At 39.0% G+C, this 14,256-nt stretch overlaps 1 protein-coding gene across 2 annotated transcripts in view; it reads left to right on the top strand.

Annotated features, from left to right (window-relative positions):
• The window catches only part of Atp2a2 (ATPase sarcoplasmic/endoplasmic reticulum Ca2+ transporting 2), a 56,702-nt gene that overhangs the window by 26,228 nt on the left and 16,218 nt on the right, over positions 1 to 14,256 (top strand). For both annotated transcript variants that reach the window (XR_007341383.1, XM_015502495.1), the window contains exons 6-11: positions 3,683 to 3,763; positions 5,189 to 5,274; positions 6,776 to 7,240; positions 11,656 to 11,744; positions 12,472 to 12,574; positions 13,081 to 13,212. Coding sequence is in view for 1 of the 2 variants with exons in the window: in XM_015502495.1 (XP_015357981.1) it covers positions 3,683 to 3,763; positions 5,189 to 5,274; positions 6,776 to 7,240; positions 11,656 to 11,744; positions 12,472 to 12,574; positions 13,081 to 13,212 (956 nt within the window). In the remaining variant the exon portion in view is untranslated. The remainder of the gene's footprint in view (positions 1 to 3,682; positions 3,764 to 5,188; positions 5,275 to 6,775; positions 7,241 to 11,655; positions 11,745 to 12,471; positions 12,575 to 13,080; positions 13,213 to 14,256) is intronic.

Here is a 14,256-nt window from a genome sequence, read left to right on the forward strand (position 1 = left end):
TTTTTTTTTTTTTTTTTTTTTTTTTTTTTTTTTGAGTCAGGGTTTTCCTAAATTGCTTAGGCTAGTCTGGAACTTTAGCCCTACTTCAGCCTCCTAAATAGCTGGGATTACAGGCCCTTGCCATGCCCGTCTTAATTGCCATTCTAATTAGAAGGCAGTTGTGAGATGGAAAAAAGGTTGAGAAGAATTGAAGGCAATTTTTAAGGGTTTTCCCCATTGTCTGTTCTTTTAACATTTGAGGCATTCATTTCTCAATATTGGGTCAAAGTTAAATGTGTACAATATAACTTTGTATACAGCAAAGAAAGACACTGTTTATATATTTAACCCAACCTTTAGAGGAAGACTAGATGGTTAATTTATAACATCAATATAAGTATTTTTCATGCAGCAAATGTGGTATTGGTCCCACCCTAATAGATAATATGACTATATGTATTACCCTGGAAATTAACTTTGGTATTTATTGCCTCAAAAAAAAAAAATGTTTTCTGTTTGTCTAAACCTCTGCTCTTAGGGGTAGGGACACAGCTCAGTTGGTAGAGTGCTTGCCTTGCATGCACTAGGCCTTGGATTCAATCCTTAGCAACACACACACACACACACAAAAAAAAAAAAAAAAAAACCACAACTCTGCTCTTATACTGAAATTCAGCAAAACAAGCCCAGCATTTGCTTTTGCATCCTTTTATAGTTGGCCCCTAATTTGCATACTAGCTTTGCTGGTCTTAAATGAGTCAGGGGCTGGGGTTGAGGCTCAGTGGTAGAGTGCTCGCCTAGCATGCATGAGGTGCACTGGGTTCAATCCTCAGCACCACCTAAAAATATATTGTATCCACCAAAAAATAATTTTAAAAAAGTACATTAAAAATTGTGTCATGGGGCTGGGGATGTGGCTCAAGCGGTAGCGCGCTCACCTGGCATGCGTGCGGCCCGGGTTCGATCCTCAGCACCACATACAAACAAAGATGTTGTGTCCGCCAAATACTAAAAAATAAATATTAAGATTTTTTTTAAAAAAAATTGTGTCATGTATATGAGAGCCTGAACTAAGGATTATATGTGGAATTTTTTTTGGCTTGAGAAGAGCACAGTTTCTCCTGTGTCAATTGCTTTGTTTTGGTGCTGGGCATGGAACCCAGGACCTCATCTGTGCTAGCTATTTCTTTATCCATTAGATGTGTACCCTTCATCATAGCATGCACAGAATTTTAAATTTTCTAAAATGAAAGGTTCTGGTTTATTCATTTGGAATATTGCTCTTCATTGCATAAGCATTTCCAGCAGGAATTTCACCTCAACGTATGTGTCCCCTGCAGTCAAATGCTAGGATGATCTTTGCCTCTTGAGATTATGTATTACTCTTTCTGTGCCATTTTGCGATCACATTGCCTACTGCAAGGTTGTTTCATGCACTAAAGGTAAAAAAGCAAATCATATTCTTAAAAACTCTGAAGTGTAAATTTGAAACTAAATTGTAGATTTAACAAGTCCAGTGTTTACCTTTTTTCTCTTCAAAATTTATTTCTTAAACAGGATGACTATTTTGCTACGTTACATATAACCAGTGACAATAATAATTCAATATATAGAATAAGTCTAGAAAAATGAAGTTTTGACTTTAGAATAAATCTCCCTAGAATTACAAATGAAATTTTAATTTTTGGTTTTTACATTAATACTTATAAAACCATGCTGGTTTCAGAAAGTCATGGAAAGCTGTTTTACACTTCTGGGATGATGGTACTAGGGGTGGAATCCTAGTACCTAGGGCCTGTGCCACTCTACCACTGAGCTGCACTCCCAGCCCCCTACATTCCACTACCCACCTCCGCCAACATGCTAGGGATGGAACCCAGGCTGCATCCCAGCCCTTATTTTTTATTTTGAGAGAGAATCTTGCCCAGTTGCTGAAGTTGGCCTGGAACTTGAGATGCTCCAACCTCCAGGGATTAAGATATGGTCCCTTTAAAGAGTTATTAAAGGAATTCTTCAGCCCAGGAAAGAAAGTTCAGTTGACTAAAAGATCTTTTTCAAGTTATGCAAAAGTTTTATTAATTTGTGATAATACACTTTTCAAAAGGTACCAGAGCAAATAAGGTGAGAAAGTCTCCTTCCACCCATGCCCCAGTGTTTCCAGTTTGTCAACACCTTCCCAGAGGTATTTTCTTATGCCACTGGCAGCCCCATATACATCACTCACATCTAAAATATACTCAGTGTGCAGTGTGTCTTAGAGGAAGTTTTCACATTATTGTTAGCAGAGTCTATTACCAAAAGACTGCTGTGAATTAAACATGTGCTCTGTGAGCAGTGTCAATAGGGTAAATTCCTGTAGGAGAACTGGGGTAAAAGGGGTATGGTAATGCATGCCTATAATCCCAGCCACTCAGGAAGCTAAAGAGGAGGACTACCCTGTCTCGAAATAGAAAAAAGGACTGGGGATATGGCTCTGGTGGCTTCACCTGGGTTTAATCCCCGGTATGGGAGAGGGATGGAGTTATGGGGTAAAAATGTTGTGCTTTGCAGTTTGGATATATATTGCCAGTTTGCCTGCCAAATTTTGCAGCCTTCCTCTTTGACCAGTAGCACACATACAGGGTGATCACAAAGTCTGGAAGGGAGTTGTAAATACCAGATGTGCCTGTTGATATTACATGAATGTTTCCCACATTAACAGTTTTTGTTTATTAGATTCATAGTTAAAAAGTAGTGTCTGTACAGATTTTTAAAAAAATTTTTTTTGTAGTTGTAGATGGATAGGATGCCTTTATTTTATTTGTTTATATTTATGTGGTGCTAAGGATTGAACCCAGTGCTTCACACATGTTAGGCAAGCTCTCTACTGCTGAGCTACAGCCCCAGCCCTGTACTTTTTTTTTTTTGTACTGAGGATTGAACTCAGGGACACTCCACCACTGAGTTACATCCCCAGCCCTATTTTGTGTTCTATTTAGAGACAGGGTCTTGCTGAGTTGCCTAGTGCTTCACCTTTGCAGAGGCTGGCTTTGAACTCACAATCCTCCTGCCTCAGCTTCCCAAGCTGCTAGAATTATAGGCATGCACCACCGTGCCCGGCTCCAGATTTATTTTTGAATTATCTTATGTGAGGTTTATTGAGCATCTTTTTGGAAAACCATCTGTTTCCTGTTCATAATAATGTAACTGTTCTGATGAACTGAATCACAAGATATAGGAAGCCTAAGAAAATACCTTACTTATATTACACAGTGAAAGCTTGGTAGCCTATATGAGCATGTATGTAGCCAAACTTTTTTTTTTTTTTTTTTAACTGGAGATAAATTGATTGATTGGGGGTGGGGTGGGGAACTAGGTCTTACTGAGTTCCTTAGCTCCTCTCAAGTTTCTGTGAACTTGCGATCCTCATCTAGGAATATTCTACCACTAAGCTGCATCCCCAGCCCTTATTTATTTTAAGACAGGGTCTTGCTAAGTTGCCCAGGCTGGCCTTAGCACTCTGCCACAGCCTCAGAGTGCTACTATCACGGTTTTTATGAACTTGAGATAGGTTGATCATTTGATTGTTTTAATGACTTTTGTATTTTGTACTGTATATAGACTATTTTCTTCAAGAATTATGTTTGATTTGAAGTAAAATTATAATATGGTTATAATTATAACTGTGGCAAAACTTGCTCACTTTATCTCTTCCTTCCCTTAGTTGGTGACAAAGTTCCTGCTGATATAAGATTGACTTCCATCAAATCGACAACTTTGAGAGTTGACCAGTCGATTCTCACTGGTAAGTATTAGCATATTGGAAAGTCACTGACATTGCTCAATCCTCTCATTTCCCATGCTAATAGAGTTAGCTCTTGCCCACTGTCCCTTATGATATTTCACCCTAATTCTCTCTTCTTCGATATTTGTTTTCTTAGGGCTTTGACTTTTTTTTTTTTTTTTTTTTTTTTTTTGCGGGGGTTGCTGGGGGACCAGGGATTGAACTCAGGGGCATTTGACCACTGAGCCACATCCCCAGCCCTATTTTGTATTTTATTTAGAGACAGGATTTCACAGTTGCTTAGCACCTCGCTGTTACTCAGGCTGGTTTTGAACTCTCCATCCTCCTGTCTCAGCCTTCTGAGCTTCGGGATTACAGGTGTGCCCGGCTATTTAAAAAAAAAAAAAAAAAGTTTTGGTTTTAAAATAAAATCAGTTTTACTTTTTAAAAAAAGGTTACAAATTCCTCATTAATTGAGAGTAATAATCTGAGATTTTGAAGTTTCCCTATTTTGTGGAAAGTGACTGATTCAGTGCTGAGATGTTTTTTCCCGTTGGAGGAGTACTAATCTTGCATCTACATACTTTGCAATAAGCAAAGGTACAATTAATAACTGTGAGCCAAAAAAGGCAACTATTTAGCTACCTGGAGTTTGCATTCCTAGGTTTGTGATTTTTTTTTTTTTTTTTTAACATTTTCCTTTCTTTGTGTGATAAAGGCACAATTTAGGGTGGAGGGTTCCAATTAACTGGAAGTAAGGTTGTCAGAAGATTAACTCTGAAAACAATGCTAACCTGAATTAAATAGCTAGTAAATATAAAATCTAAAGGCTACCAAGAGTTATCTGATTATCAGTTTTTAAAAGCAACTAATGTCATAGATACCATGAATGAGTAACCTAGGCTCCTAATTTTAATTGTTTTGTTACATGAATAGCTTATCTAAACTCCCATTAGCAGCAACAAGCTGCAAGCCATTTAAGCCATAAAATGTTAAGGAAATGATTGGGTTGAAGGCATGAAATTCTCAGGGTGGGTCTCCCTTAACAGTTGCTGTTTTAAAATGCTTCAGAGTGTCTTGTTAAATAATCTGTAATACTATAGGATTAGGCCAAATGAGGAACCATATCTTTGTCAGATTCATAATAGTGTATAGGGTAGTAAATTAATTCCACTAGTTATTCCAGAAAATAAATATGATTGGGATTTTATTTCAAAATTTAGCTCATTTATTTTGAAATTAAAATTACTTTATCTTCACATTCTTTATTCTGGAATTTCCATTTCTAAATTATCGTAGTTTGCCCCTTTTTAGTGGATTGGACCTTATGTTCTTTTTCCCAAGTTGATAATATCCCTAAAATGGTAATGGGTTGGCATGGATGAGGGTTCCCGGGTTCTGGGGGTGCCAGATCTAACTGTATCTTCTGTCTCACAACCTGCTTAGGTGAGTCTGTTTCAGTTATTAAGCACACCGACCCTGTCCCTGACCCACGGGCTGTCAACCAAGATAAAAAGAATATGCTGTTTTCTGTGAGTACCCTATCATATTCCTCCGGGGAGGTGGGGAGAGTTGGTGGTGCTGCAGATTGAAACCATGGCCTCACACATGCTGAGCACCCACTGTGCCACTGAGCTACATCTTTTCCCTCTGTTTTTTATTTTATTTTATTTTATTTTATGTACTGGGGATTGAGTCACTGAGCCACATCCCTAGCCATTTTTCCTTTGACACAGGGTCTCATTGAGTTGCTTAGGGCCTCACTAAACTGTCCAGGCTGGCCTCCAACTTACAGTCTCCTGCCTCAGCTTCCCTAGCTGCTGGGATTATAGGTATGCACCACAACATCTGGCTCAAATATATTTTTACCTGGAGACATACCTGGACTTTTAAAGATCCATGGATGTTGTTTTTCACTGGCTGCCTTCAACGGCTTTAGAAAATATTGGGTATTATTCCAAAGGATAATTACACTCTTATGGTTAGTCTCAGCTGTCATAAAACATCAATAATAGTGCTCTGGGTGTAGTCAGTGGTAGAGCACATGCTTTGCATGTGAGAGGCCCTGACTTCAATCTATCACCAAAAAAAAATCCAACGATAACCCAGTTGTGGAATGCTGTCTTTTGTTTTGATTGGCAAGTTTTGAGGGAAGAAAAAAAAGATTAGGTCAAACATGGTGAAATTCTATAAACATCATTGAAAAAATAGGTTTGTTTGGAGAAGCCTTAGCCTGCAGAGAGTGTTTTCAGAATGGTGTAGGTGCTGTTGCTGCTGCTGTTCTTTCTGGCTCACAAAGAAAAGGTGTGTGTTTGCAGAAAGTACAAACAGGCAAACCTTTCAGTCTAGGTGACAGGTAGGTGAATGTTAATTGTACTATTTAATTCTTAAATACCATAGAAATGCGGGAATTTTGGTTGTGGAATCTAGAGTGATATTTCAAATGATGGAATTTTATGTGTTAATAAGAGTTTAGCCAATGTAAGTAAAAATAATGAATTATAGTCAAAGTAAGCCATATCATTTCAATGCTAGGAATTAAAGTGAAATAGGGAGAGGACACTGACACTTGAATTTGTTGACTTTTGAATTCTGGTGCTTAAGTACAGCTCCTCCAGATAGCCTGTGGGGCTGGTTGCCCTTCTTATCATAGCTGACAAAAGTAGGAGAGTCTGAGCTGTTGGAGCTGGAAATGAAGAAAGCATAGAGTTAAGAGTTGTGGAGTTTGAGAACCTGGGAACACGGAATGGTTGGAGTGCTGCCAAGCCAAAGGCCTGCAAACTAGGCTGCATCTTGTGAACAGAGATCCAGTGGGTCAGCACATTGCTGCTCTGGGTTAAGTAGGCACTGCCTGGAATCCAGGCCAGGTTTGGGCAAGTACCTTGGTGCCTTCAAGAGGCATTGCTCACTCACAGTTGAGAAGGCCTAGTAGAACATGGTGAGAGAATCTGGGGGTCATGGTCAAAATCCAGGGTCTAGGTTAACTGATCAGTATTTAATTTGGAATGTGACCAGTTCTCTACTTCTCCCTAGGGTACAAACATTGCTGCTGGGAAAGCCATGGGAGTGGTGGTGGCAACTGGAGTCAACACTGAAATCGGCAAAATCCGGGATGAAATGGTTGCAACAGAACAGGAGAGAACACCCCTTCAGCAGAAACTGGATGAGTTTGGGGAACAGCTTTCCAAAGTCATTTCCCTTATTTGCATTGCAGTCTGGATCATAAATATTGGGCACTTTAATGACCCAGTTCACGGTGGCTCCTGGATCAGAGGTGCTATCTACTACTTTAAGATTGCAGTGGCCCTGGCTGTTGCAGCCATCCCTGAAGGTCTGCCTGCTGTCATCACCACCTGCCTGGCTCTTGGAACTCGCAGAATGGCAAAGAAGAATGCCATTGTCCGAAGCCTCCCTTCTGTGGAAACTCTTGGTTGTACTTCTGTTATCTGCTCAGACAAGACTGGCACACTTACAACAAACCAGATGTCAGTCTGCAGGGTAAGGGTGTCCTTTAAGACTCTTTCCTATAGTGGTTCTGTGCTCATCCTGACAATATACCTCATGCCATCAGAACCTTTGCTTTCTGATTTCTACCATTCTGTGGGTTGTGTGGAAGGTCTAAGCCCAATCTGTAAATACTTGGGAGGAAATGAAACTGTCTTATGAAATATGGGATGTCTAAGTAGCTGCTAACTTTTATGGAGATAATGGAGACTTTTTGATTTCCCATCCTCTGCCTCTTGGCATCTGAATATTAACAGATATATAGAGGAAGCTATTAGTTAACCTCCTACCTGAAGTCCTAATGGCTGTTTCCGTAAAACATTAAATAAAGCATGCTTTCTTCCTGAGCAGTAAATAATTGTTTTATGACTTGCTTCATTTCGTAGGCATATCCTTCCTTTCTTATATTGTTTGATCATCATTCAGGGTAAGATAAGAAACCATTTAAACATGCCCTTATTGAAGAAATAAAACAACTTGGTATGAGTATTTTGCTAAAGGTACACATGACCCATACAAATGTAGACTGTACGCATGTTAAAAGTTTTTATTGGGCTAATTAATAAGCAGGAAATCTGTAAAATTGGCTGTAAGAAGGAAATTAAGAAAGTAAACAAAATATTATGGATTGCTAGGCTTGATTGCAGAATTGGTTAGTGTTATAGGGAAGTAAAATCACATTACCGTTTATAGGATACAAATCTGCACTTGAATGGACTTGTTACATAATGCCTTTGTATGACATTGAAAGATAAGAGTTGTCCTCTTGACCTTATCTCTGAGTTTAAGGGAAAGAAACATATATACATGGGCTTGCTTGTGTGTGTGTGTGTGTGTGTGTGTGTGTGTTTAACATCAAGCCCTATGAATGTTTATCTTGCCAATTTTGAATTCCTTGTGAATTTTAGATATGGTCCCACCCCCAACCCCCAATCTTGAGAGGTCCAAACCCAGGTTTAGAATTGAGGTCAGATTCTTAAAGAGCTTCTAAGTTTTCCTTGGTTCTCTCTGGGGCGGTAGATTGGTGTAGTTAGTTCATTTTTCTTAGAACTGAAAGGTTGGAGAATTAGTCAGAAGCTAGTTTTGTTATACTAGTTGTTTGAAACAAAGAAATGGAAATTGTATTTATAATTTCGTTTCCCCCAAATAAATTTAGCCCCTGAAGTTTTAATTCCTCAGAATAGTTGTTACATCCATGAAAGAAACTAATGTATATGAATTTATTTGAATTAATGTAATGAAATTGTTCTGTTTCCTAGTTTATTGTTATTATTGTTGTTGCTCTTATCTTCTTTTATTCTTCTTCAGATTGTTTTTTATTTACAGTAGAGGGAAAGGGCTGTCTTTTCTGAGTTGTGTTCTGCCTCCCAGCAGAAACCTGATGTAGAGTTTGTATTCTGCACAACGTTTGCAGAGGTGTTATGTAACTACCCTTGACTTAAGACAATTCCACCCTGCAGATCCTAAATGGTTTACTTGGTCACAGTCTGAATGCCCAAGCACATTTCTAAAGTTAGGTGGTGTGGATTAGAATTTTGAGTGTCTTCTAGAATATATTATACTCTGTTATAAATCCAAGGAATTTCACTTCCCTCCACCCAATACACCCTACAGCTACGTCCCTAACCCCTTTTTTAATTTTATTTACTTATTTATTTATTGGGGGGGTACCAGGGATTGATCTCAGGGGCACTCAACCACTGAGCCACATCCCCAGCCCATTTTGTATTTTATTTAGAGACAGGGTCTTACTTAGCGCCTTGCTTTTGCTGAGGCTTGCTTTGAACTCAGATCCTCGTGCCTCAGCCTCGCGAACTACTGGAATTACAGGCTTGCGTCACCGAGCCCGACCGAGCCCGCCTTATCCCTTTCAAAAAAAATTTGAGGGCTGGGATGTAGCTCAGTGGCAAAGCGTCTGCCTTGCATTCGCAAAGCCCTGGGTTCGACCCCCAGTTCCAAAAAAGACAAAAAAAAGAACCCCACCAAAAAAAAAAAATAAGATTTAAAAAAAAAAAAAATTTTGAGACAGGGTCTTACTAACTTGCTTTAAGTACCTGAGGCAGGCATTGAACTTGGATCCTCCTTCCTCAGCCTTCTGAGTTGTTGGTATTGCAGGCATGCCAAGTGGAATTTCAAATGGAGTATCATTAGGAAATAGCATGAGGGCTGGGGATATATCAGTTGGTAGAGTGCTTGCCTTGCATGCGCAAGGCCCTGGGTTCCATCCCCAGCACCATAAAAAGGAAAACAACAACAAAAAAAAAAACATAGTATGTAGTAATGATGCCCCATTGTTTTGATTTCTATTTAGTGCAGTTAATTTGTTTTCATATGTGACATTATTTAAATGTTTGACAGTCCTGCTCGAGAAAGTAGAAAACTAAGGCTGAGAAGTTAAGTGACAGGTCTGAGAGTGACCCAACTTTTATAATAAAAGGCAAAGTTGAATTTTCTTGTAGGAAAAATGGGTTAATTAAACCTGGCCCACTTAGTAATTGGGTATATAAAATGCCAAATATCATTGGGGAAAACAATTTTTTTAATAGAGTTGGGGGTTGATGCTGTTAAAGTATTTTTGACAAACTTTGTTTATTAGATGGTCTGTGTGTTCGAAAAAATATGGCAGGAGTTGGGACAGCATGCTATGCCTGACCTTGTTATAAATCTTTTTGACAGAGTAGTTATAAACTCGTGACAAATTATTTGAACTAGAATCTTTGCTCTAGAGTTATCACTGTTTTGAATTCCATTTTATGTGTGGATTTTTTAAAAATTTTATTTTTAAATCACCTTGTGATGTCTTTCTTACTCATAGCTTTTTAGTTCCGTTTCAGTGATGTTTTATTTCTGAGTCTGCCTTTGGAATTTAAAAGTATCTGCTGTATAAGAAGTAAATCTTGTGGGACAAAATAAGTTATTTTAAAAATTAGCTGATTTTTTTATCATTAAATGTGAATCTTCTTTCTTTTTTAGTTCTGGGGATTGAACCCACGGGTGTTTTCCACAAAGCTACATCCCCAACCCTTTTTATTTTAAGACAGAGTTTAGGGCTGGGGATATAGCTCAGTTGATAGAGTGCTTGCTTTGCATGCACAAGGTCCTAGGTTCAATCCCCAAGCACCACTTAAAAAAAAAAAAAAAGGGGGATTAACTAAGCCTTAAACTTGAAATCCTTCTTCCTCAACCTCTTGTGTCACTAGGAATACAGCTCAGAAAAACCAATCTTTTTTCTTTTTTGTATAGTTGAGATGTGTTTTTGTTTCTTTGGAGTTTGTGGGAGTTTGTTTTTTAGAAAGGTTTATGGTTTCAGTTTGTAATGAAACTACAAGTCTAAATCTTATTCTTGTAAATTGGGCTTCTGAATTATATTTTGGAAGCAAACCAAGAAAAAAATTTATGTAAGAAAGTAGCTGACGTCACTTGATTCCTCCGTAATATTAAGAATTTTCTGGCCCTTGAGTGGAGCTCTGTTGTGCAGCACTTGCCTAGTATGCATGCTGAGCATTGGGGGAACGGGGGAGGGGGAGCAGTGCTTTGCTTGAGCCAGCCTCCATCTGTATTGTCAAGAGGACACAGTTCATTCAGCCCTGTTGGCTCCTTACTGTATACATCTAGTTATATACCTTCATAGAAAATGAGCTATTACCATAATAAAGTGAGTGGGAAGGTACAGAGAAGCACTTTGTCTTATTTTACTCAGGGAATGTTTATGCAACTCTTGAAATGTGAGTTTATTCTTTCCAAGCTTTTATGCTTTGCTCTAAATACAGACTACCTAATATTACTTTCTCAGTCAGCCAGTTGAAATTTGGAATTCTGAGCATTCTAAAGAAAAACCCAAGTCGGTAGAATTGACCTTTTGCTGACCCATAGTCTTTATCTTAGGTTTTTGTCTGTCGTCTGTATCTGTTACCACCGCTGCAAATTAATGATTTAGCATCTCATTGATGCTGTTTCTCAGACTGGTAGGTGAGAGTGGGATGGGATGAATGAGGTAGATTAAAATTATTAAATAAGAAGGTTTTGGTTTGTTTGTTTTTGCATTGAACTGCCAAAGATCAATTTTTTTTTGTTTTTTAGTTGTAGTTGGACACAATACCTTTATTTATTTATTTATTTTTATGTGGTGCTGAGGGTTGAACATAGGGCCTCGCACTTGCTAGGTGAGCACCCTACATCTGAGCCACAACCCCAGCCCCCAAAGATCTTTTTTTTTTTTTTTGAGTTGGACACAATACCTCTATTTCACTCGTTCATTTTTTTATGTGGTGCTGAGCATCGAACCCAGGGTCTCATGCATGTAAGACGAGCGCTCTACTGCTGAGCCACAACCCAGCCCCCCAAAGATCAATTTTTTAAGCAGGACTTTTTGTATCTGTTAAATAATGTTATGCTTTTTACCCTTATAGATGTTCATTCTGGACAGAGTTGAAGGTGATAGTTGTTCGCTCAATGAGTTTACCATAACCGGATCAACATATGCACCCATTGGAGAAGTGTGAGTGACCCATCCTGCTTTTCACATACAGGATCTGTTTGGCACTGTGGTGTTTGTGTTGGTTTGCTAAGATAGGGCTGGGGGGATAACTAAGTGGTAGAGCACTTGCCTGGCATGTACTAGGGCTGAGTTCAATCCCCAGCACCACAAAAAATAAACAAAAAACTGAGGTGGCATTCTGAATGTGGTGTAAGGCAGTGTTCCAAAAAACAAAATATATAACATTTGGTGAAAGACAACAAAAGTTATAAGTCAGTCATCTTTTTCATCTTTATTTAGCTCCCTTTAAAAGCTCAAAATTTCAAGTGGGGTTTTTATTCTTCATTGATACCAGTGGTGGAGTTTAATTGATAAAGAATTTCTTTTACTGATTTCCCATTAACAGAGATACAGAGATGCATTCTTTTGGGGTGAGGGTAATATTGGGGATTAAACCCAGGAATGCTTTGCCACTGAGCCACATCCACAGTTTCACTTTTTATATTGAGACATAGTCTCACTAAGTTGCTGTGACTGGCTTTGAACTTGTTATCTTCCTGCCTCAGCCTCCTGAGTTACTAGGATTGCAGGCCTGTGCCCAGCTTCAGCATCACATTTCAAAGAGCCATCAAATTCTTTTGAATGCATTCAAGTCTGTGGTCTCAGAAATTCTATTTTTCATTATTAATTTTGGGGAGGGGTATCAGCAGAGATGACACTGATCCAAGAGTATTTTCTTGTTTTTTAGGCATAAAGATGATAAACCAGTGAAATGTCATCAATATGATGGTCTTGTAGAATTAGCAACAATTTGTGCTCTTTGTAATGACTCTGCTTTGGATTATAATGAGGTAAGAATCTTAGTGAGAAACTAGAACCTGGAGTTTCCTTGTGGGTGGGTAGAATGAAAATCCAGCCTTCCTCCCTTTTGAAGGCTTTATTTATTTCCCCTTTCCATTCAAGAGCCTGTTTGTCAGGCATGACCAGCCAAAAAAAAAGCTGAGCATCTTTTCCTAGAGTCTTAGGATTGAGTATTGCAGTTCCTTGACTAAGAATTGTGGTGTGTGTGATGATCTTGGCTGTTGACACCAGTTATTGTAAATGAATAAAACCCAGGTTAGAAAGAATTTTTCCTGAGAGCCTGGTGTATTGATTTTGCTTAAGATAGATAAACATATGTCCTTGATTTAGCCAACAGAAAAACTTTTTTATCATATAGTAAGGTAAATCCTTTGCTTTTTATCTCAAAGGCAGGGCACTCCATTAGAGACAAATGTTTGCTGTTCAGAATACGAAAGAGAAATTTACCTGTTTGCTGCTTCTCCCTTTTCACTTTCTGTGTTCTTAATCATTACAGGCAAAAGGTGTGTACGAAAAAGTTGGAGAAGCTACGGAGACTGCTCTCACTTGCCTGGTAGAGAAGATGAATGTATTTGATACTGAATTGAAGGGTCTTTCTAAAATAGAACGTGCAAATGCCTGCAACTCGGTTAGTATTTGGCCATCAGTACCGTATATACTTAGTTCATTCGCTCTCTTGAACAACTCATTATACCTTCTTTCTTCAAATATGCAACTTTTCTGTCCCTATGTTTGATCAGGTAAAACAATTTTGTTATCCATTGGACCAAGAAAATAAAAGCAATCAGTAGATAACCAGGGGCAATCTTCTGTGTTCATGAGATGCCTTCTCCCAGGGTGCTGTGAATGGGCTGTCTTTGCTTCCAGCAAAAGCCTCCTACCATCTCTCTTGTTTCAGTATCCAGCTCTTAGATGATCATCTTTAGCAAGGGGAAAATAATAGAATGTTTTTATCTTAGAACTTTCCTTTAACCTTATTTTCCCATCAGCATCCCACTTTCTTTTCTTGCACAGTAGAACTTCTTGAGGAAGAGCTGTTTTTATGTACTAATTCTGTCATTCTGTTTTCTTGAGTCCACTTTAAACAAGCTCTTGTCTCCACTAGCACATAAACATCTAGCTGGATGTACTGGCGCAAGCCTATAATCCCAGTAACCTGGGAGGCTGAGGCAGGAAGATCACAGGTTTTGAGGTCAGCCTAGGCAAATTTAGGGAGACCCTGTCTCAAAAAATAAAAAGGACTGGGGATGTAGCTCAGTGGTAGAATGGCCCCGGGTTCAATCCCCGCTGTTTCCCTGCCACACCCCCCCACACCCCACATCGGTATCGTAAAAAAAAAAAAAAACTGTCAGTTACCTATGATATTGTGCTAAATCCAGTGGTTACATTATTTATGTAAAGCACATGAAGCAAGGATTTGTGAAAGTGTGAAGTGAAACAGAAGTCTACAGTGGCTCAGGAGACTGAGGCAGCTGGAGTGTGAGTTCAAAACCAGCCTCAACAAAAGCAAGCCGCTAAGCAACTCAGCAAGACCCTGTCTCTAAAATATGAAATAGGGCTGGGGGTGTGGCTCAGTGGTTGAGTTGCCCCTGAGTTCAATCCTCAGTAACAGCAGCCTGGCCACCGCGCCGCCCCCCCCCCACCCCGCCCACCGCCAAAAAAGCTAATAAAA

The sequence above is a fragment of the Marmota marmota genome, unplaced genomic scaffold (genome assembly GCF_001458135.2).
Source record: "Marmota marmota marmota unplaced genomic scaffold, marMar, whole genome shotgun sequence".
Taxonomy (NCBI): domain Eukaryota; kingdom Metazoa; phylum Chordata; class Mammalia; order Rodentia; family Sciuridae; genus Marmota; species Marmota marmota.